Source organism: Corythoichthys intestinalis, chromosome 9 (genome assembly GCF_030265065.1).
Source record: "Corythoichthys intestinalis isolate RoL2023-P3 chromosome 9, ASM3026506v1, whole genome shotgun sequence".
Taxonomy (NCBI): Eukaryota; Metazoa; Chordata; class Actinopteri; order Syngnathiformes; family Syngnathidae; genus Corythoichthys; species Corythoichthys intestinalis.
Window position 1 is genome coordinate 21,393,300 of NC_080403.1, and position 25,232 is coordinate 21,418,531.

The window sequence follows — 25,232 nt, forward strand, 5'->3', positions numbered from 1 at the left end:
TTTGCGTGGTTAATTTAAAGTGGTGGCTATACACCCATAAATCTGTTCAGTTTATATTTACAAATTTTAATCCAAAATGGCACATCCAATTTTATGGTAGGTGCCAAAGCAAAAGCAAAGCAGGTGTATTGACTTCATGTTTCTTGACAAAATAACAAAAATGTAAGATGTAGCTAAGCATTTCCTGCTGCTGATTTTTACATTTACAATCTGATTTTTTCAAGATATATTTGGCCAGTACCCATATTTTTACATAATAAAAAAAATATGCAAACAGTAAATGCCATCAAATCCAGCCCCCATCAACAAAATGTGTAAAAGTGAGCCCTGCTGTTACCACCCTAATAATTGCTCGGTTTACAAATATTATAAAATGCTGTCACTATCTTTAGTTTCTAAAGAGTAGTCCAACACATCAGACATGTTTGCCTTGCATTTGGATTTACAGAAGAGAAAAAGAGCGATGGTGCTGAAAACATTGGATCCAATCTGATATTGTTTGATACTCCAAAAAAATAGCAATATCAGGTTACTAATACTGATTATTGAATCAGGCATCACTAAGTGTCCCCTTTTAAAAGCATAGCGTTGAGATATTTCAAGGATCTTTGTCACAACTATCCTCTTTTAAAATTAAATGAATCAATTTTCTTACTCACTTCAAAATCAGGTATCATTCCATTTGTCATTTGTACATTTTTATGGCTTTGGAATCATAATGTGTTTCTGAATGCGATCTGGCTTGCAATAAAAAATAGTTTTGCACCCCAGCTTTAGGGCAACTTTTTTTGGGGGGGGGCGGGGGGGCATGAACGTTCATTCGACTGGAATGTAAGGACACAGCGCTCGCACTTGAAATTGATTGGACATCTCCTGCTTTTAATAGCAGCCAATGAGTTAAAATCCTTTATTCTCCCCCCAAATTGACAGTGCACCTTATAATCCAATGCATTTTATGTATGCATTCTGGTTACATATCATGACTTTGAATCATCCTTTGTTGGAGTATAACCCTATTATATTGCCCCAGTAAAGTGCTGAAGACAAACATTTATCACTCCTCAAACCCATAAATAAAACATTAAAACAAACAACAAATAAATAATTACAATGTTAAAAAATATTGAAAAAAATTAGAAATGCAGTACCGTATATTAAGGTGAGCCATATGTATGAAAATAAACTTCACTGATGATACGCCTTAGACTTTGACAAACAAGGGAATTTGGGTATTTTATCAAAACCTGGGTGGATATTTTTGTAATGATTTATCACTAAATTCTAACCTCTGAAACTTTTATTTGAAAGTTCGTACTGTATGTTAAAGTTGCGTTTCCAAGTGCTTTTATTAACAGATCCCTTCCTTGAGAAAGCAACAAAAACATAAAAGGTGTCGGTTTCTGAGACGCTTTCACCACATGACAGATATTACCTGTTAAATGCAATACCTCAAGCTCGGATGGTGGCACCAATTTAATACAATTCATAAAAATGACGATCGAAATTACATATTTTTGAAAAAAGAATCTTTGCCGTGAACTTTTGAAAGGCAAACATATCTCATCTATTTTGGCCATTTTCTCAGATTTTACAATCTTAAATTTCCCCAAATGTCATTTACCTTCAAATTTTTGACCAACGTGTCTGATTTTCGAAAACAATGTGTGCTACAAAACACTACTAACGCAAATATATAAGTTTGCAATATATTAATCAGCCCTGATACAAAAAAATTAAAAAATCGGGCTCATAGAATCAATAGACACTGGCCCATGATACATAGCTAAGTTTCAAGATGATCGTATCTGTTATGAAATAGCGAGCTGTTAAATATGGATCCAAACAGAGACGGAGGTTTGTAGCATTTATCATTACAAAACGAGAACTAAGGGAGCACGCCAGAACCCGATAGAAAAATACAAACAAAAACAGCACGAACCGAGTCGGCGAGAGAACCAAGGGGAGGGCAGCCATGGCCAGAAAAGGCAAACACAAAAAACAGCAAAGCCCAACAAAAATACCAGCACAACAACAGTGTGATAACAGAGAATACAACGGTAGCTAGGCAAGTAATAGTCAGACACTTGCAGATGGTGAAAGGTGTCCTTAAATATTTAGCGTTCCTAATGCGGAACAGGTGTGTCGCATGCCCCGCCCATCTGGCTCAATCAGAGGCTGAATGAAAAAAAAAGAACTGAGAATGGGTACAAACATGACAGTATCACAAGTAATTGAGGAGCAGGACTCCAAATTTCGTGTCCACAAGAACAAGAACAACAACTACAGTGGTATGAAAACGTATCTGAAGCTTTTGAAATTTCTCACATTACTGCATAAAATCCCCATCAAATGTGATCTGATCTTTGTCAAAATCCCAAACATTTATAGGTTTATTTTTATTTTAATGAGGACAACATGCAAACAATGGCTGAAGTGGTAAAAATAAGTAAATGAACCTCTGCCTAAGGAGACTTAAAAAGCAATTGAAACCAATTTTTCCAAACAATTTAAGTCAGGTGTGTGCCCAATCACTGATGAGTGGTTTATAACTACCCTGCTCACTATAAAACACACAGCTGGTAAGAATTGTCTTGATGAGAAGCATTGTCTGATGTGCATCATGGCTCGGTCAAAAGAGCTGTCTGAAGACCAGCAATCAAGGATTGTTGATTTGTATAAAGACAGGAAAGGATACCAAACCATCTCTAAAAGTCTGGATGTTCATCAGTCGACAGTCAGAGAAGTTGTCTACAAATGGAGAGAGTTTGGCACTGTTGCTTCTTTCCGAAGAAGTGGCTGTCCCCCAACGATGACGCCAAGAGTGCAGCGCAGAATACCCAGAGAGGTAAAAAAAAAAAAAACCCTGGAGTGACTGCTAAAGACTTACAGAAATCAATGGCACAGTCCAATATCTCTGCGCACACGTCAACTATATGTAAAACTATGGCAAAAAATGGTGTTCATGGGAGGACTCCACAAAGGAAGCCACTGCTGTCTAAAAAAAACATTGTTGCTCGTTTAATGTTAGCAAAAAGGCACTTGGACACTCCACAGAGGTTTTGGCAAAATATTTTGTTGTTTGAGAGTAACACCCAACATCATGTAAGAAGAAAAATGAAACAGCTCACCAACATCAACACCTCATCCTCACCGTGAAGCATGGTGGAGGGAGCATCATGATTTGGGGCTGTTTTGCTGCCTCAGGGCCTGGACAACTTGCAATCATTAATGGAAGAAAGATTTCAAAAGTTTATCAGTATGTTTTACAGGAAAACCTGAGGCCGTCTGTCAGACAGTTGAAGCTAAAAAGAGGATGGATGCTGCAACAAGACGATGATCCAAAACACAGAAGTAAATCAACTTCAGAATGGTTTCAGAAGAACAAAAAACCCGTTCCAGAGTGGCCAAGTCAAAGTCCAGACTTGAACCCCATTGAGATGCTGTGGCATGACCGAAAGACAGCGAATAATGCCAGACATCCCAGAAATCTGACTGAACTCCAGCAGTTTTGTAGAGAACAGTGGGCCAAGATTAGTCCTCATCGATATGCTAGACTGATCTGCAGCTATAGGAAGCGTCTGGTTAAAGTTATTGCTGCCAAAGGGGTGGAGGGTTACAAAATATTAAATGTGATGGTTCACTTACTCATTTTCCCCCTTCTGTCAGATCACTTTTGATGGTGATTTTATGCAGAAATGTGAGAAATTCCAAAAGGTTCAGATACTTTTTCATACCACAGTACTTTCGTGGTGAATTGACATGCTTTCATCCTGTAATAATACGTAGATTAATAAGTGAGGTTACCTTTTTATTCTTTCACCATTGCACTAACTTGTCGATGCACATTGTTTGTAAAGTTGAAATCTCATACAGTATGCTGGCAACCGTCATAAATCGAGGACACTCTACGTGCGTTCACTCTAGGTGCGTCCTTATGAAAACACCTCACGGTTGAGCTATTACTAAGAATCTACCACATGACATCAATCCTGTAAAGTTGCTTAACCCCCACGCACTCCTGTGTCCTGCATTCTAGTCGTAGCTTCAAAGAGGATGAAAAACGCGACTGGAGTTAAACACTTTAAATTCTATCTCTCCCTCCCACTGTCTAGAGGGAGGCATCGTACTAAAATAAATGAGTCAGCCCCTCAGAAAGATAGATTTGATAACTCAGCAGAGGGAGGGCAATCGAGAATGACACAGGGAATGAAAGAGAGATGATAGGGGAATCAAATTTGCTAAAATGAAGAGGATATTAGGGCAGCTGTGAAGGATATGAAGCTGCCTCAAGTGCTTGTAAAAGTGAGCGATCTCCTCAACCGGGCTCAGCTTCTCACACTCTCCCACGTGACCCAATAAACAAGACCTGGCATAACCTATAAAGTCACAGAATTAGTTTAGGAATATTTGGAAAGTGTAGTTGCAGACGTCTGCACGGCGATATAATTATCACGTTTTCGCGTGTGCTTGCGTGCATTGCATATGGGATGGAAAGTGTCTGTCTGTGTTGCTTTCAGTTAATGAGAGAATGGGTTTGACAGCGAGAACGCTGCCTCGCGCTCGTCTCGGTTGATCAAAGGTTGCGCTTGACGCGAGGAGGAAGTGAGTGAGGGAATAACCCACACTGATCCCGGCAGGAAGTCAATTGTGATTGGTCGGGCTTGTGAGTATCTGCCACCTTTGTAATGGTTGATTTAGTCGTAATGGAGGTTGAGTTAAGTTTACTGAGGTATGACTTTGTCAGAGGTCAGTTTTGGTCAAAATCAACATCATTGGGGATGAGATTTAGGGAGAGAGCTTGATTTTGGCGAGTGGAATTTTACAGAGAGTTGGAAACAAACTTGGAGAGAGATAAAGTTGCAAGAGTTGTAATATAAAATAATATTACACTCACAAGTTAATGTTATGGGAATTAAATTGTCGTTACCAAAAGTGCCCATTTCTCAAAATTGATTAAGATGCAGCAATGAGGTTGTATAGTATATTCACAAATGATGTTGAAGTTATAATGTTATAGGAATTGGCCCAATAAGAAACGCTAATGAAGTTGTAATATTTTCAGAGGTGGGTTGAAAACTTTTACTCAAGTAAGAGTAGCACTACTTCAAAATAATATTACTCAAGTAAAAGTAAAAGTAGTCGTCCAAAAAATATAGTCAAGTAAAAGCAAAAAAGGATTTGATGAAAAGAATACTAAAGTAACGAGTAACATTGTGAGTAACTGCGCCTTGAAAGGTGGAAAAGCGCTATATAAGTATAACACCATTTACCATTTACCATTTATGTTTTTGTTGGATTTTTATTTTTTTATTTATTTTTTTAAAACAATGGTATTCTTTTTCTCAAAACAAAGTTATCTATATGGACTATTGTAATAATGATATTGTGCATAACTGCATTTAGCCCAAGAAATACAAAAAAAAAAAGTAAAAAATCATTGAATTCCGACAAGAGAAATAAAAATTACATAAATGAAGCATTATTTGTCCAAAAAACATGACTGCCCTCTAGCGGAGAAAATACTTCTGAGTTTGGAGAGTAAAGAGTTCCTTCATAATTACTAATATGAAATTAAAAGGCTCATATCTCCGGTTTTCCATGGTCAATCGATGCCAAATAAAAACAGGGAGAGAGGCTGAAATCTGTGCTTTCGAGTCATGTTGAGGGCAGCACTCTATATCAAATAATTATTTTTTTTTCATGGTGCTTTAAAGACACCACACGATTGAACAGGCTAGTGTGAAGATAGAATGGCAAGCTTACATCTGATCGGTCTAATAGAGTCATGTGATTATTGTTGAGACGTCTCATTGGTGAAATCGGTAGAGCTGCCCTGGTAATACACCAGGCACCTCTCTACTCTTGGCATCGCTGGCAAAACAAAAAATAATAAATCTAATATGTAGAATGAAGAAGAAAAATGTAATGACTCTTGTGTAGCCCAAGGTAGCAGAGTAAGAGTAGCCTTTTTTCTTCACAAATCTACTCAAGTAATAGTAAAAATTTTAGTTTGAGAGTTAGTTTAGTAGAAATACACTTAGAAGTACATTTAAGTTAGTTACTCAAGTAAATGTAACGGAGTACATGTAACGTGTTACTATCTACCTAGAATACTTCTAATTTGATTTATAAAGTTAAATGAATCAAAATGTAAAGTTACCAAAATGAGTGATATGGGGTTGAAGTTGCAAAATTATGAATGTAACAACTCACAAAATAATGATGTAATATTATGAGAAGGTGTAATGTTATGGGAATTAAATGTGACAAATAAGTCAACCTCACTGAAATAAAGTTATACATTTCTAGGAATAAAATTGTTTATATAGACATTATTAAAATACTGAAAGACAATGTTATGACAAAGTTGTATTAATATGGAATTAATTTGTGAAGTAAGGGGAATGAAGTCAAAGTTACAAAAATTAATAAATGGATCACAAGAAATAAGAGCCTGAAGTAATTAAATTACTGCAATAAATTGATATTGTAATGTTGCAAATATCAAGTTTCACAGTTATGGGAATAAAGTTGTAAATTCGCAACAAAGTTGAAACATTATTAGGAATTAAATAATAGTATAAATTTAAAAGCAACATTAAGTAACTTTTCAACCTTTTTCTGCAAAGATGGCAGAGCAACAAAAGAGGCAAAAAATGTTGTCCGAAGAGGAAAAAAAGGCTACCAGGATAAAGGGATACTCAAGAATAAACACTGGCTTGGCTTTCTCTCGCTGACATGACACCCGCACCCCTCCGCCCTCAACCGAACTCGTAAGGGCTGATGAGCCGGGTTGCTAACCGTCATATGGCGGAAAACACAGACAAGACTGAAAAAGCAGTTTCTGCTCTTGCAACCCTCTATAAAATAAACTGCTGTATTTTAAGCCAAACGAACTGTTGTGTTTGATAGAACAATATGTCTATATGCTGTCATAGCAGATTCATGGCGCATTAAGCCGCCGAACTATTTTTAATTTGTCCCTTTTACCCTGGAAACCCCCGTTTACAGACATCACGCAACCGCTTTTGTTTCAACCCAGCCATAAAAAGAACGTAAGTAATTTTATTTATTATTCAAAATATCTGTCATTTTTAGCTAAGAATCATTAATCGAAGTCCAATATTTCATTTAAAAAAAAAAAAAAAAACGACTTTAAAAATGATTCACTCGCATATTTTAAACTTTGAAACAAATGACGTCACAATGAAAAAAATGGTGTCTCTAAAAAAGTCACGGATATCTACCTCATAACTAACGCTAAATTGTATTTTTTTTGTTACTGTCGCATTTTCCCCAATATGTTAGATGATAAATAATCGATCCAAACAAAGAAAAATTGAAAAAAAAAAAACGTTTAAAAGGGTAAATATATGAAAGAGAACATCTCGACCACTCCTTGATGTCTGCGATTTCTGCTTCATGACCCTTGTTATATTACCATGTTTCATCCATAAAATCCCCCAAAAATCCGGCTGTGGCCATTCACAGCTGTGTCTTGACACTCAGTGATACATGTGACATGGAATTTTTGGATCCAAACAGGGTAAGTACGCGATAATATCTCGTTAAAGTCATGGCCTCTGTAATTCTGCTCTCGCGTGGTCTCACCTCCAGATAGGGTTTTGCTGTTTAAAAAAAACATTTTTTTTCTTTTAAAATGCCCTCCCGTCCAAAATTTTTCTTCCCCAAGAAAATTGAGATTTTAAGCTTTCCAATGATGTCTCACACGTGCATATCAGACAGTTTAGAAATTTGGACAAATTGGGGGTCTCAGAGCGGAACTTCAAGTCACCTGAGTGTTTTCCGCCATATACTATTGTTTAGCCACAACTGGATTCATTACCTTATTACTATTCATCCTTAACACAGCCACTGGAAACAGAAATGTCGTTTAATACAGCTGCAGGCGACCGGGAGATCATGATTTCACGACACTGTGTGGGTGCACGCTGGTCCTCATGGGAAACGCAGCAAAACAATACCGCTTTTGTCCACCAGTGTCGCTAAAATCAACCAAAACTGAAAAGTTACCTAGTGTTGCTTTAATTGATAATAAAGTAAACTGTATGAGAAAGAAGTCTTGACGTTAAATGAAGGGCATAAACAATTCAGTTGTAAAGCATCGAAAAGAAAGTCATTAACTTCAAAAGAATAAAGTTGCAATGTTAGAAGGAAGAAACTATTATTGCAATAATGAAAATTTAAATTTACAAGAATTAAGTCAAAAGATTACGAGACTAATATCCTGAGAACGATGGTGTAATGTTATGAGAAAATTTTAACATTACAAGAATAAAGTTAAAAAGTTAAACGACAAAAATATGAGCAAATGTTACAAAGAAGAATGATAGAAGAATTCAGTTATAAAGTGATAAAAACAAAATAAATGTTGCGGGACTGGAGTTGTAAAGTCATTAGATTTGCAGTAAGTCAGTTTCAAGAATTAAGTTTTAATGTTACACGAATATAGTCATAGAAAATAATGAGGAAAAAAATAAAGAATATAGTCCTAAAGATAATGAAGTGAATTCCAGCATTCTTCTGAATGCTATTATAATTGGATGCCACTCCTCCACATGCCTAATGGAGTGAAGCGTCTTCCTAGACAACCAGAAAAGTCCAATTCTGATTGATTCAATACCCTGAGAATTAATGAACATCGCCGCCATCAACTGCAGTTGCGTTAATGATGATTGTCTCATTAGTCCTCTGTCAGGGAATGTCAACTAAATAAGACTTGTTATGTCAGCAGCATGAAACATTTTAAGAGTCAGTAGAAGCTATTCTTCGTTGATAAATTCCCATAAATCAACAGATTTAAGAAAAAATGACAGCGTCAACTCTTGAAGTAGAGCTTTAAAGCATAATTATATTTAATGACTGGATATACTAGTACAATATTTGTGGATGTCTGGAAAAGTTTAGTTTTATTAAGAAATAAAATTTCCTACTGGAAGTATTCATTTTCTTAAATAGATTTATCACCAAAATCAAGCTATCACTATATATTGTTTTTTAATGTAATCACATAGTAGAATGTTTATTTGACAGTGTGCTAACCTGATGAAGCATCCACGTGTTTACATGAAAAAAACATGGGTCCAGCTTTGTCACGGCACTCAAATACATCACCCTCTTCAATTTTCTCACTGCAAAGCCACTCTTAGCGTGTTGCTTCACTTATGTAGCCCTACCGAAAAGGTCAAATCCACTAAATCAGAACAACGAGTGGATAGCTAACATTTAACACTCGGCTGTAGAGTGTTTGTGTGTACTTGCGTTTGCTTGTGTGATATGTATAAGAATGTCAAATAAAAGGGCAACACCATTCTGTTTTTGAGTGTTTGTAGCTCTGGACAAAAAGTTGATGGCGGTTAAATGTTTTTCTTTTTTTTTTTAGTTCCATTTAGTTTCATTCAAACTAACTATAAATGATTGCCATAGTTTTCTGTGATTGCTTTTTCCCATCTCCCTCCGATTTTGCCCTCTCTTGAACTAACTACCAGAAGGTACTGACTTTTCCCTGTAGTAATAACTATCTTTTTACCTTTTGGGCCCGGCGTTTGTCTGCTCTCTGGTTCTGGTGGTAGATGCGACTAAAGTTGGAAACAATGACGGGCACTGGCAGGGCGATCACCAGCACGCCGCTGAGCGAGCAGATTGACCCGAAGATCTTACCAGCGATGGTCTTCGGTACCATATCTCCATACCTGTAGGTGACATAAATTACAGGCTGTAATTAGACCTGTCGCGATAACAAATTTTAGTGTGCGATAATTATTCTCATAAATTATTGCGATATGCGATATTATTGCGCCCCCCCAATTTTTTAAAAACTAATTTACAATAACACAATGAGAATACATGATATATTAATAGATCAAGTACACCCATTTAAACGCGATAAATATTGACTAAATTCAAAAACACTTTTTAAGAAATCACTAAAAACAATAGACTATGCCTCTTAAGTAAAAAACAACAATATTGATTCCGCACAAAAACACAGAATAAATAAAATGTGTTTAAAAAAAAAAATGGCACTTAATAACTTCAGCATTTAGGCAAATGAAAACTTTTCCCGTCATAGCCTCTGCAGCGGTGTTCCATAGGGATGCAACGATACAGTTAAGTCACAGTTCGGTACGATTTTCAATACGAGGGACACGATTTTCGATCCGATTCAATACATTTAATGCACTGTAAAAAAAAAAAAAAAAAAATTATTATTATTATTATTTTTTTTTGCTAACGAGCAAAAATTAAATTGCCATCATATAAGCATGCATTTTAGTGCATAATATTTATGTGCTTACTTCTTACTGATCTGGAAAAAGTTTGTATAAAAGTGCTGAGAACAGTCTTTACTGTTTGTAAAGTGAGGCAGGGCACACTGTTGACTGCTACAGCTCTCTTAGCAGCTAGGTTTACTACATGAGCAAGACATCCTATTTGTGGTCCGAATCCATCTGTGTCACGTACTGAATTAACAATATTTGCAACATTATCTATAGTCACTGGTATGGATTTGGCCTTCTTAACTTCCATTCAGTCATGATAGTTTAGAATTCATATATGTAGTATATGGACTACGTGTCCCATAATCACTCTGGGCTCACGTAGCCAATGGCATGGAACGTAGCACATCTAGTTTGCCATTTCATGATATCTAGTGTGTGGGCGCATTAAAAAAGTTTGCAAGCACCACCGAAGTCACGTCTGCTCATTACTACACAACACCAGACTTTCATAAACAGGACGAGTTTGAAGCACAGCGCTCTTAATTTCATTCAGCTGTTCGGTGTCAAAGCGAGGTTGTTCGCAGCAGCCAAGTCGGTAACAATGTTTTGGCGGACTTCGTTGTAAATATCCGACGTTGTGCCGAAAAGTAGCCGGCCAGTGTGAAATGTCACTCCTGACGGGAGCGCCCACACGTCAACAACACCGGCGCGCCGTAGATGGTCCACAGTCACTCCGGAGCACTGACGCGGCCGGCATACGTTGAACAATAGGATATAATGGGAACGATTGGCTCCGGCGCTAGTTTTTGCCAGACCTGGAAGGAAGATGCATTTTGCGCAGTTGGTAACGAACATTTCTGCATAAAATCCCCATCAAATGTGATCAGATCTTTGAGATGGTTTTGTATCCTTTCCCAGCTTCATACAAATTAACAATCCTTGATTGAAGGTCTTCAGACATCTCTTTTGACCAAGCCATGATGCACATCAGACAATGCTTCTCATCAAGACATTTCTTACAATGTGTGTGTTTTATAGTGGGCAGGGCAGCTTTAAACCACTCATCAGTGATTGGGCACACACCTGACTTAAATTGTTTGGTAAAAATTGGTTTCAATTGCTCTTTAAGCCTCTTTAGGCAGACGGTTCACTTACTGATATTTTCCCCTTCTGTCATTGTTTGCATGCTATCCTCATTACGGTTCACTTACTTACATTTTTCCCTTCTGTCATAGTTTGCATGCTATCTTCATTAAAATATGAAAACCTATACATGTTTGCATGGTTTTAGTTAAAGCAGACACTGTTTTTACATCTGTTTGATTTTGACAAAGATCAGATCACATTTGATGGTGATTTTGTGCAGAATTGTGAGAAATTCCAAAAGGTTCAGATACTTTTTCATACCACTGTATAAATAAAGTGGGGCAAATAAGTATTTAGCCAACCACTAATTGTGCAAGTTCTCCCACTTGAAAATATTAGGGAGGCCTGTAATTGTCAACTTGGGTAAACCTCAACCATGAGAGACAGAGACAAAAATCCCATTGTTTGATTTTTAAGGATTTTATATGCAAATCATGGTGGAAAATAAGTATTTTGTCAATACCAAAAGTTCATCTCAATACTTTGTTATGTACCCTTTGTTGGCAATAACGGAGGCCAAACGTTTTCTGTAACTCTTCACAAGCTTGAAATACACTGTTGCTTGTATTTTGGCCCATTTCTCCATGCAGATATCCTCTAGAAAAGTGATGTTTTGGGGCTGTCGTTGGGCAACACGGACTTTCAACTCCCTCAATGCAATGCAACTCAGTATTCTTTCTCCCCCAAACACGAGAACCTGTGTATCTACCAAAAAGTTCTATTTTGGTTTCATCTGACCATAACACATTCTCCCAGTCCTCTTTTGGATCATCCAAATGCTCTCTAGCGAACCGCAGACAGGCCTGGATGTGTACTTTCTTCAGAAGGGGGACACGTCTGGCAGTGCAGGATTTGAGTCCCTGGCGGCGCATTGTGTTACTGATAGTAGCCTTTGTTACTGTGGTCCCAGCTCTCTGTAGGTCATTCACTAGGTCCCCCTGTGTGGTTCTGGGATTTTTGCTCACTGTTCTTGTTATCATTTTGACGCCACGGGGTGAGATCTTGCATGGAGCTCCAGATCGAGGGAGATTATCAGTGGTCTTGTATGTCTTCCATTTTCTAAGAATTGCTCCCACAGTTAATTTCTTTACACTAAGCATTTTACCTATTGCAGATTCAGTCTTCCCAGCCTGGTGCAGGTCTACAATTTTGTCAGCTCTTTGGTCTTGGCCATAGTGGAGTTTGGAGTGTGACGGACTGAGGTTGTTGACAGGTGTCTTTTATACCGATAATGACTTAAAACAGGTGCCATTAATACAGGTAATGAGTGGAGCCTTGTTAGACCTCGTTAGAAGAAGTTAAACCTCTTTGACAGCCAGAAATCTTGCTTGTTTGTAGGTGACCAAATACATATTTTCCACTCTAATTTGGAAATAAATTCTTTAAAAAACCAAACAATGTTATTTTCTGTTTTTTTTCCCACGTTCTGTCTCTCATGGTTGAGGTTTACCCTTGTTGACAATTACAGGCATCTCTAATCTTTTCAAGTAGGAGAACTTGCACAATTGGTGGTTGACTAAATACTTATTTGCCCCAGTGTACAGTAGTCCCTCTAAGCCAATTGGATGCCAGGAATGCTAGGCAATAGCCAATGGTAGAGCAGTTATAAGTATGTTACGTTCAGTAAAGCAAAGCAATATATCGCGTTGAGGCGCGTCATAACCTGAAAATTCTGTATGTAAAGATGTTCGTAAATTGAGGTACCACCGTATATGTCGGCACATGCATATATGTCGGAGCCCAAACTATAAAAAAAGAAAAAAAACTGATTCAAAGTCCGGAAATACAGCACTGTCATTACCTAATTGGGAACAAAATGACATCCAAAACTACTGTTAACAACCGAAATGTGTACAAAGAAACATTGCAATCAATGATTTGATATGTGATATTGATTTTGGAGGCATTTTGTTGCATTTATGCCCTTCCCGTCTTCATCCCGACACACCACAGAAATAGGCAGGTGTCGGGCTTCTTCTTGAGCTCCTGAGTCTGGCACTGAAGACTGGATTATTGGATCGACTTTCTCCTGCACACATTTCAAAGTCTGCTGCTTCCTCTAAAATTCTCCTTCAGAACAGCAAAATGGTGTAAAGTAGGATTATGCCGCTTTGTATTAACACAAATGTGTCAGATCTGTGATCTTGCTTCAACATACAGTACTTCATTGACATCATTTACTATTGTGCTATACATCATAAATAATGCATGAATGATGCAAGTAAATGCAAAAAAATAAAAAAATTACAAAATATTGCAACAATTTAATTCAAACATTAAAAATATATGTAAATGTTCTTCATCCTTTTTAATCTCTTTTTTTGTCTGTCAGAAGCATAGAAGGAACCGTGTTCTGAACAGATATGATGAAAATCAAATCAAATATGAGAAGAAGAGGCTCCGTGAAACCAAACAAAAAAATTAATCCGTCTGACCCGCATCTTCTCCCGGGAGACAAAGAAAGTCACACTTTGTTATAACAAAGATGAAAATCATCAACTATCACCGTCACAAGGGCAACCAAAGGACGATGAAATGTTTGTGTTATTGTTGCCTTGACAGGTGTAAAGAGCCAACACTGTAATTTGTCACTTTTATTTATTCCAGCAAGATTGATGACTTAAATGCCACGTGGTGAAAATCTGCTGTAAACACATAAAGGAGCAGAGTTACTGGAGCTGCAAGTCATCAATCACTCATAGACACACACACACACACACACCAATTTACTACTTAAACCTTTCAATTTAATTTTACTAAAGAACAGCAATAAAACCAGATGGGTTAGTATGTTTGAGTGCAAAAATTAGACACATTAGTGACTTGACAAAAGTGGGTCACGAACAGAGGTGGGAAGTGTTGCCAAAAATTTTATTGTAGCGTAGCGTTACTTCAAATTAATATTACAAAAGTAAAAGTAGACATCCAAAAAAATTTACTCAATTACAAGTAAAAAAAAAAAAATCCAGTGAGAAGAATACTCAAGTAATGAGTAACATTGTTAGTAACTGCTTATTTTTGTTAGATTTTTTTTTTAAACATTTTTTTTTTCCCTTGAGCACAAATTTATCAAAATAAGCTGTTGTCATAATGATACTGTACAATAACTCATTACTTAACCACATTAAGCCAAAGAAATACCCCCCCAGAAAAAAAGATTGAATTTCAGCAAGAGAGGGGGAAAAAGACAGAAATGCAGCATCATTCGCCCAAAGAGCAGGGTTCCCTCTAGTGGAGAAAATAGTTCCTAATTTGAATATTGAATACTGTAGTTCCTTTATAGTTACTAATATGAAATTAAAAGGATCATATCTCCGTTTTTCCGTGGTCAATCAGTGCCAAATAAAAACTGGAAGAGAGGTTTAAATCCACGGTTTCAAGTCATGTTGAGGGCAGAGCTCTATGTCAAATACTTAATTTATTACCGTGTTTTAAAGAAGCCACGTAATTGAGCAGGTTGGCGTGATCATAGAACAGCAAGCTTTCTTTCTTTTCTTTCTTTATTTTCCTTTCAGGCATGAGAAATCCAAACAAACATACAGCAATCATATGTGTTTACATTTGATTCAACCCGAAAAGAAAAGGGCAGACGGGAGAAGCCGAAGCTTATTGAATCCCGCCCCCAGTATACCAAAGGACGCAGAAATTATTGAATAACAATTTTTGACATTTCAGATTGTGTAGTAATTACAAGGGTTTTTTTGTTTTTTGTTTTTTTTTACCCTCCCCTGGATTGTTAATTTTCCCAATAGTCCTTGTTGATCGCTGCAATGTGCTCGTTATGTTGATTAAATCCAGTTGACCAATAGTTCATTCAGTTGATTTGATCCAGAAGATAGGGAATAGCTGAGGACCGATGCCAGGCCGTGTCTGCCACCCCATTTCGTCGATTTAACCCACGTCACGGTTTTCATTCTTTGCTGCATTCCGACGAACATTTATCTCCAGGTTTTGCAGCTCAGTAGTAATTTTCATTACCATGTTGGTTGTGGCTGCGTTGGATGCCGCTAGCTCATTCTTCACCTGTAATAAGTCATCACAGGCCTTGATAAGGCTGGCGTGCACTGCTGTGATAGCGCTGTTCGTAAGCTTGTGTCTGATTGGTGTAATGGAGTCATGATTATTGTTGTGACGTCTCATTGGTGAAATTAGTAGAGCTAGTCATGGCATCGCTGTTAAAAAAAAAAAAAAAAAAAAAATCTAATATATAGAATAAAGAGAAAAAAAATGTAACGACTCTTTCCCAAAGCCCAAAGTAGTGGAGTAAGAGTAGAGTTTTTTCTTCACAAATCTACTCAGGTAAAAGTAAAAAGTATGGCTTAGCAAAACTACTCTTAGAAGTACATTTTTCTCAAAAAGTTACTCAAGTAAATGTAACGGAGTACATGTAACGTGTTACTACCCACCTCTGGTCACGATTGACCCATGTTGGAATCATTGACATTTTCGCTAGGAATAATAATTTGTATTGATCATCTCTTGGGAAAAAAAAAAAAAATCTCATGATGACTTTTCGTCTCAGTCACAGTAAACAAACGCACGAGGTCAGCAAGACTACAAATAATTACAGGTGAACGATAATTATCATATCGATAATTGTGATGTCATCCTAATAAATCCGATAACATTATTAATAGGCCCGATAATATATATTATTTTTGGCACGGTGTCGGTGGATTGGGATGTGTGCGTTTCTTTCCACTCCTGTTTTGCCAGTATGCAAAGTTTTTTTTACTGTTCGAGAGGCCATATTTTTCCATCACTGAGTGATGAACTATTAGCAAATATTCACATTTTACAGTGTAATGCTATTGTAAAGTTATTGACAGGCCTTTTGGTTATTGATAGGCTTGCTGTCCTATAATTGCCAGGTTAAGAAAGATGTTTCATGGACGAAGACCACAAAAGTCTTCTCTCCTGCTGCAACAAATGTTTTAGCTGCTTACAAAGTACAATACCTGTTGGGTTTATGTTTGTTTTAGTTCAGTGCTCATTGTTCAGGGGAATACATCGTCAATGACATTGACTAATTTATTTTGATTGTCTCAAATTATTTTGATTTGAAAAAATAAATATAGGCACTTTATTTGACGTGAAAACTGTTATTGTCTTTGTTTTGTTCATAATAGTAATGTTCATGTCATCATGAAGAATCTGGTTAGGTCAAAGGCAAATTTATGCTGACTCCACCACTAGTATTTTTGACCTGCAGGTGCTCAAAAACTTGTGAATATACATTTAAAAATTATATATATATATATATTATCAGCTATTGTATCGGTATCGGCCTTGAGGAGCAGGAAATTACTGATATCGGTATTGGTTTCAAAAAATGGATATTGTGCACCCCTATGAATAATATTTCTTTATTTTTACTAGTGTTGATCAGATACCATTTGTTTACACTCGATACACAGCTGTGTGGGATCGACCGATACCAATACTTTACCAATACCATGTCATTTTAAAAAAAATGTACAGTGTTAATAAAAATATATGAGCAAATATATTTTTTAGGTCATCTACATGAAGACAAAAGGCTGCTGTCATCCTCCTCATTTGTAAGTAACTTGTGTTTACATTGCCTCACTTTATTTTCTCACTTCTAGTATTAGATATTGTAGGATTAGTGTTAAGATTTGAAGTTTGGTTCATCTACACCTAACTTGGCTGAAAAGAATAGAAGTCGATGTAGATTTTTGTGGTGGTAAGCTGCCCAGTTTGTCATCCTCAACTCTATTTATTCAGGAAAAACAAAAGGAGGTGAGGGGTAAGCAAGCGGCGACATGGCCCAGGACAAAGAAAGGTTGACTAAACAGAAGTTATCCTATCTGATGAGTCGCTATAACAAGGAAAGCATAAATGTTAACAGCGTGCAAAACAATTCTAACAATTAGAATCACTGGCATCACTAATGTTTACAATTAAACAAACGGGTGGCAAGAAGGCAAATAATCTTTGTTTTTACTGCCGGTTACATCAGAAACGGACCACAATGGGCATCGCATTTTGGCACCCCACCTTACATGCCAGCATAATTTTTCTTCTTTTCTCTCCCTTTTTACATCTTCGTCTTCTGTGGTTTTATGACCATTGGAAAATAAATCTCTATGAGTTCATATGGTATCGTGTTATTTTTTAGTTCTCGCCGACACCAATGCCAGCATTTTAGTGCCATATCGGGGAATCTTCTGGTACTAGTATTGGTATCGGCACAACACATACCGTATAGGCCCGAAATATAAGACGGCCCTGATTATAAGACGACCCCCTCTTTTTCAAGACTCAAGTTTGAAAAAAGACTTTGAACACCAAATTAATTTTCATACAGAAAATAATTACAGTACATCCGAAACAAATGATTATAAAAATATATTTGAGAGAAAAAGCAAGTTATTTTGCCCCATTCAAATCTTAATATCTGAACATTTAAATATGTAAACTAAAGTGCAATCCCATTCGTAAATGAATGGCTTCTGGTTTTTGAAATGTAAATAAACCAATCTATTGTGATAAAACAACAAAATTGCAATAACTGCATGAACCATCAAAGTGAAGTTTAACTGTAACTGTAGTCTTGAAACAAATCTGAATAAGGAAAAACACTGCAATAAAATAATGCAAACTGGTTAAACTTAAAAGAGTAGCTGAGATCTGTCATGACAGAACATCGCTTCAATGATATCTGGTGCCATCGATCGTTGTGAATGGGGAGAGTAGCTGAGATCTGTCATGACAGAACATCGCTTCAATTATATCTGGCGCCATCTAGCGTCGTGAATGGGTATAATGTCTAGACTGCAAATATAAGACATTTTTTTAGTGTTATTTCAATGCAAAAAACACTGTCTTATATTTGGGCCAATATGGGTAATTTACTATAACGGTTTTGAGTGACATAAAATTGTCAGCTTTTTGAAAAATATTTTAATAAAATTTTTGACATATTCAATTGTTGGCACTTGGCAGTATATTGTTTTACCAATATGCAAAATGTGACAGTTTTATTTATAGAACGACATGGCTGTGTGAACCTTAGCTTAGCTAAAATGCTTAAAAAAATATGACAACTTAATTTTGACAACATTTATTGCATTGATTTCAAAATTCAAACAACAAAATGCTGGTACTCTTATGTGCAAAAAAAACACCAAACAAAAAAAAAAACAAAAAAAACTACAAATATAAATATTCTATGTATTGTATGCTGTATCAATAAAATTATAATACAATCAAATGTGATCAAGCACAGTGTATGATATATACAGTAATAGATATTAAAAGAGTATTACCATATTTTTGCACTACAAGTCACACCAGCCAAAATATACACAATGAAGATTAAAAAAGAACAACATATAAGTCTCACTAGAGTATTTTATCAGAGAGCAAGAACTATAGCTTGAACAACACAACTTGTTTTCCAAACTCACGATCCGACTCCAAATCAGTTCAAAATCAATTAAAGTGTTTATCTTCAGTATCCATTCTGAACAACTTTGCTGAGTCTCCAAGTGAAGTTGAGGGAATGCCTAGAGCGCGCTTCTCACAACTGTCAGTGTGAACGAAAAAAGAAAAAAAGTCTGAATATAAGTCACTAGCCCAGCCAAACTATGAAAAAGGAAAAATGCCACTTATAGTCCGTAAATTACAGTAATTGGTATTTTTCCAGATTCTGAACCAGTGACAAAAACACTAGCAAACTTGCACTTCTGGTGTATTTTTTCAAAATGTAATAATCCATGTTAATATATTAATAGACAACAGATTTAAAATTCATTTAAACTGTGAAGACTGGCTGTGAATGTTCATGTTGGGAGGGGCGAATGAACATTTGTTCAGTTGTCCCTCTAAGTCAAAATGTATTGGACGCTTTTTTAGCGTTGTCAAAAGCAGGTAATGTTAATTGAGTACCCTGTAACGTTTTAAAAAATCATAATTCGTGCATGGAAGTGTTAAAATTGTTGGTTCCTATTGAGGGGTTTTAACCATATATGGGGGGATATATTACACAAACATATTAACTGAAGTGAAGCTGCAGTGTAATATGAATTTTCTGATCACTTATCACACTTATCTATCTTTTCGACAGTACTGGTACCTTTCCGTATTGATTAAAGAATAAGCCAAAGAAAAAGCTGACCACTTTATCGGAGGGTTTTTCAGTTGACCAAGTGAAATTGTGATAAGCCACGTGACAATAGAGGTGATAAATGGACTTGCTGTACTTGGCAGCTCATTGAATGGATGAATATTAAGCAGCACAATGTGTGCGCTTTGGGAAAAGTTTGTTCGCCAAATAAAAGCAGACTAAGACAAATGTCTTAATTTTCGGCCCGGAGTGTTGTTCAGTTGTTGCTCTCTCTATCAGTCACACGGCCTCATTGACTGTTTTAAATGAAGTCTGCACAGCTCGGGTCGAGAAGGTGACGGTAAAACCCTCAGCCTCGGATGTAAACGCGAGTTGTGATGGATGGCGTTCGCTCCCACAGAGGGTTTAATATCCCCGCTGTAAAAACAGACATTTTGTTTCTTTACCTCCCGTTTAATACCAGCCCGCTCACGCCTTTTATTGCTGTGTAGAATATCAATACAGCAAGTGGAGAACAGTGCCGCCCCCCGCCCACTTTTGATTGATGCTCAAGCATGCCATTACTCGTGTTTACTTTTGTTCAGGTGACAGCAATGACAGCAATAATCATGCAATGCTGTATACAATACAATTTTTTAGGAATTCTATGAAAAAAAAAATTATGTACCACGGTCCCTAAACATACTGCATTAAAAATGCATGAAAATGCTATTGTTTTCCATAATGCCACACTAATGAAACCCAGTTTAACCTTTTATAGGGCAAGAGACTATTTTTGGTCATTTAAATTAAAAAAAAAAAAAAAGTAACCCTATAAAGCCCTAGCATCCACATACGTAGACATCACATTTGGAGTCATTTAAGCCACAAGTGCGACCAACAAAATGTCATGTTCATTTGTGGACACCGGTTCACAATTATAAATAACATCCCCAGTGGCTGAAACCTACGGAAAACGGATGTTATATATTCGGTTCCGTATGTCTGTCTATCAGGGGGTGCGTACGTCGACTGCGATCCACCAGTCAGTCGTAACACTAGTGTGGGTAGCTCACGGCATTTAAAAAAAAAATATATATATGTATATATATCAGAGGTTGCGCTAGACTTTTTCGTTGTCTGTCATTTTGACTGACAGGGTCATAAAAATCCGGTCATAATCTATTTTTACCTGTCACTTAAATTTTTAAAATGACTATATCTTGATGCAGTCACTATATGTATATACACAATAATACAATAATACTTTATAATATAAAGTAACTAACATTAGCGCAGTCATGGATTACAGTAAGCAGGCCAGTGCTGTGTCTCCATATATATTTTTATTATATTATGTATATACAGGATATATATATTTTTTTTTCCCCCAAGTGGGAGATTCCATGATCCTAATACATTTAATAATAATCAAATATTATATAATTCCATTATATATATATATATTTTAATTTATTATTATTATTAAATAAAAATGCACGTTGATACGACGCACATAAAGGCAACTTCCAATTTTTTAAAAAATCGTTAGAAAGTTGTATGGACTTACAATCCGCTAGCTTGTTGTTTCCTGTTGTCTTCCGAAATACACCTGGGTGATGGCGCATCAAGTGTTCGTTCATAGCCGACGTGCTACTGTGGTATGCGAGCTCAGCTTAGCAAAAAAAGTACACACAGTGGTGGCACCCTCCATATTTTCCTTGAAATAATTTCAGGCTCTGGCTAGTCTGGTCCACTTTTTTGGCTTTATGCCGCTTTCACCGTGTTACCAATTCTGCCCTTCTTGGTAATTGGCGGCGTTTTCAACTGCTCGCCGCAGTGAGGAGTGAACCGACGATTCACTTGATTCGTTGACATCCTTCACTGCATCAGTCCCTCTTTTTTGCCATGCGCAGCCCATCCCTCCTCCCGCCGCCCAGCAAAGGAGCCATCGTCCCCCCCCCCTGGACCCAGGGTGGTCCCCCGGGCCACCCGCGCACCCATCAACCGGCCTTCAGGGATGGCAGGAGGGGACGCATCACCTCACCAACCCCACGCCTACACCAACCCCCGCCCGCCCACCCGGACAGATTGACTTCAGTTTTTTCCGTCACCCTTGTAAAAAACCAGTCAACGACAGAAAATATTCGGTTAACGCGACCCCTGATATATATATATATTTATACATATATACGGAAAACATAGACAAGACTGATACAGCAGTTTCTGCTCTTGCACTCCTGCTCTTGCACTCCTCTTTAAAAGAAACTGCTGTATTTGAAGCCAAAACAACTGTTGAGTTTGATAGAACAACATGTCTATATGCTGCCATAGCAGATTCATGGCGCATTAAGCCCCGAACTATTTTTAATATTTCCGTTTTACCCTGAAAACCCCCGTTTACAGACGTCGTGCAACCGCTTTAGTTTCAACCCAGCCGTAAAACGAAGGTAATTAATCATATTTATTATTCAAAATGGCTGTCATTTTTAGTTTAGAATCATGAATTGATGTCTCATATTTCGTTTAAAAAAAAAAAAAAAAAAAAAACGACTTTAAAAAATTATTCACTCACATATTTTAAGCTTTTAAACAAATTATCTCCCAATGAAAAAAATGGTGTCTATATATATATATATATATATATATATATATATATATATATACTGTATATATACTGTATATCAGGGGTGGGCAAACTATTCCACAAAGGGCCGCAGTGGGTGCGGGCTTTTGTTGCAACCCATTAAGACAACACATTTTCACCAATCTGCTGTTTTACAAGTGCATCAGTCGATTGCTGGGTCAGTGGAACAAAGACCAGGACCCACTGCGGCCCTCGAGGACCGGTCTGCCCACCCCTGCTGTATATATATATATATATATATATATATATATATATATATATATATATATATATATATATATATATATATATATATATATATATATATATATATATATATATATATATTTATTTATTTATTTATGTATGTATGTATGTATGTATGTATGTATGTATGTATGTATGTATCTATCTATCTATCTATCTATCTATCTATCTATCTATCTATCTATCTAGCTAGCTAGCTAGATAGCTAGATAGCTTGATAGCTAGCTAGCTATCTATCTATCTACAGTATGCGTATGTATATATATATATATATATATATATATACCTTTTATATATATATATATATATATATATCTTATATATATATATACCTTAGGGCTGTCAAACGATTAAAAATTTTAATCGAGTTAATTACAGCTTAAAAATTCATTAATCGTAATTAATCGCAATTCAAACCATCTATAAAATATGCCATATTTTTCTGTAAATTATTGTTGGAATGGAAAGATAAGACACAAGATGGATATATACATTCAAAATACAGTACATAAGGACTATTTGTTCATTATAACAATAAATCAACAAGATGGCATTAACATTATTAACATTCTGTTAAAGCAATCCATGGATAGAAAGATTTGTAGCTCTTAAAAGAAAAATGTTAGTACAAGTTATAGAAATTTTATATTAAAACCCCTCTTAATGTTTTCGTTTTAATAAAATTTGTAAAATTTTCAATCAAAAAATAAACTAGTAGCCCGCCATTGTTGATGTCAATAATTACCTACACAATGCTCATGGTTGCTGAAGCCTATAAAATCAGTCGCACCCAAGTGCCAGCAGAGGGCGGCAAAACTCCATAAAACACAATTAACAAGCAGTTCACTGTACTGTCATTTAAATCTGTCTGGGCGGGGGGGAGTGCGTTAATTGCGTCAAATATTTTAACGTGATTAGTTTAAAAAATTAATTAACGCCCATTAACGCAATAATTTTGACAGCCCTAATATATTTGTATATAATACATAACACCATTGTGTTATTCGCCCTTTTCCGAAATCGTGTCTTTTTGTTTGTATTCAATAAACCTTTGAATGCTTCCCTTCGTTGTTTTCTGCTTTTAAGTACAACCTTGTTTCCGTAGTAGCAGACCCTAACATCGGCAACAAAATGAACCACACATTTCCAAAGATGGACGATGGATTCTTTTCCTGGCTCTACTGTCAGGGACCCATTCTGTTATTCCCCCTTTTCCGTGATTATGTGTATTTTTGTTTGTATCTAATAAACCCTTAAACGTATCCCTCTGTTGTTTTCTGCCTTGAAGTACAACCTTGCTTCCGCAGTAGAGGACCCTAACATCGGCAACAAAATAAACCACACATTTCCAAAGATGGACGATGGACTATCTTCCTGGCTCTACGAGCCCGTAGCAATTTAATTTTGTTATGTTTTCAGTTTAATGTAGTTATTTCCGGTTTGCATGTTGATAATTGCTATATTTGTTTACCGCTTTTCGTCTTACTGCGAAGAAAGAGGAAGTGACGATCGGCCCGCCATGATATTTACGTCATAAGACATCTTGCTGTGACCCGGGAATTTAATGCCTGCTTTCACGTGAACTGCTTCCCGGGAAAGTCCCGGACATTATACTTAGACGTGACCCGTGAAATGTCCGTATAATCTCCATGTAAGTCAACCCGGGAAATTGTTTTCACACATAAGGGCTACCCATTTAAATCCCTCGATTTTCCCGGTATTTCATCTGTGAAAAGGGCTATAAACTCACTCAACATCATTAACGATGTATACTTTTAAGGTAAACCGTAAAGTAAAAAGTAGAAAAGTATGAATGAAAAGTATATCTTGAGCAATGAGCACCTCCGGTCTAAATGTTTGTGTTTGAGATAACTCAAGAAAGTCTAAAGGGATAATTGTCAAAATTGCACGATACGTTTGTAATTTGTAATGGAAAAGGTGATGAAATTCTGGGGCAATGAGGTCAAAGGTCACAGAGGTGTGAAAATGATTTTCACGATAACCAGCTAGATATCCAATCCATTTTGATTGGGATGGGTGAATGAACGTTTATTCGATTGGATGTCCAGTGGCGTCAGTGGCAGCCATTGAGTTAAATCATTACCCAATAAAGGGTTAATCTTGAAATGACAACACTACAGCCAAAAATGGAAACATGGTTCAATTCAATTTGCCATAGTTCTACGATATGATCATTGCCTGTTGACCTATTTTGTCCTTCAAAAATAAAGATGCTGTCAAATGTCACTGGGAAATATTAAAAAATTGCAAGACTGGATTAATAAAGGGTATGAAAGGGAAAAAGTTGTTAAATGCAAATGTGTTCCTAGCATTTCTAATGCTGGGACTCACGTAATGATCATAAATGGCTGCCCTTTTGCTTCCTTTGTTTGGCTAAAGTGGACTGACATTCTCCAAACTGCCCGACAGTCTGTTTTTTTTTCAGGACACTCCAAACGTCATTCAGACTTTCAGCAAGGGATTTTGATGTAGATTTTTTTTGTGTTTTTTGGAGTTGAATCACTCAAATGGAACTTTCTTTCATACGTTTATTTTGACGTGCAAAACAAGCTAATTAAAAGGATTTGTCCGCCTTGTCACACTGACATCGCATTTCTTCCAACAGCCCATGAAAGTTTTTTTGTCTGGAACTTCAATTTTGTAGCACCAGATGGGCATCAGAAGCAGCATTTGCAGTAACAGCTATGAAGTTTGTGTTGCGTTTTAATTAGTGCTAGTAGTGAGTTTTCATTTCCACTGTGGAATCCCGGTAATAATATTTAATTACTTTTTATCTGTTTTTTCTAATCATCATCATCTTTGCTTTTCAATATTTTGGTAAATAAACGTTGCCACTTTTTATGAAATAAGAGTACCA

At 36.5% G+C, this 25,232-nt stretch overlaps 1 protein-coding gene across 2 annotated transcripts in view; it reads right to left on the bottom strand.

Annotated features, from left to right (window-relative positions):
- Positions 1–25,232, bottom strand: part of LOC130921820 (potassium voltage-gated channel subfamily D member 3-like) — a 132,204-nt gene that overhangs the window by 20,151 nt on the left and 86,821 nt on the right. For both annotated transcript variants that reach the window (XM_057846119.1, XM_057846118.1), the window contains exon 3: positions 9,551–9,713. In XM_057846119.1, the coding sequence (XP_057702102.1) occupies positions 9,551–9,713 (163 nt within the window). The remainder of the gene's footprint in view (positions 1–9,550; positions 9,714–25,232) is intronic.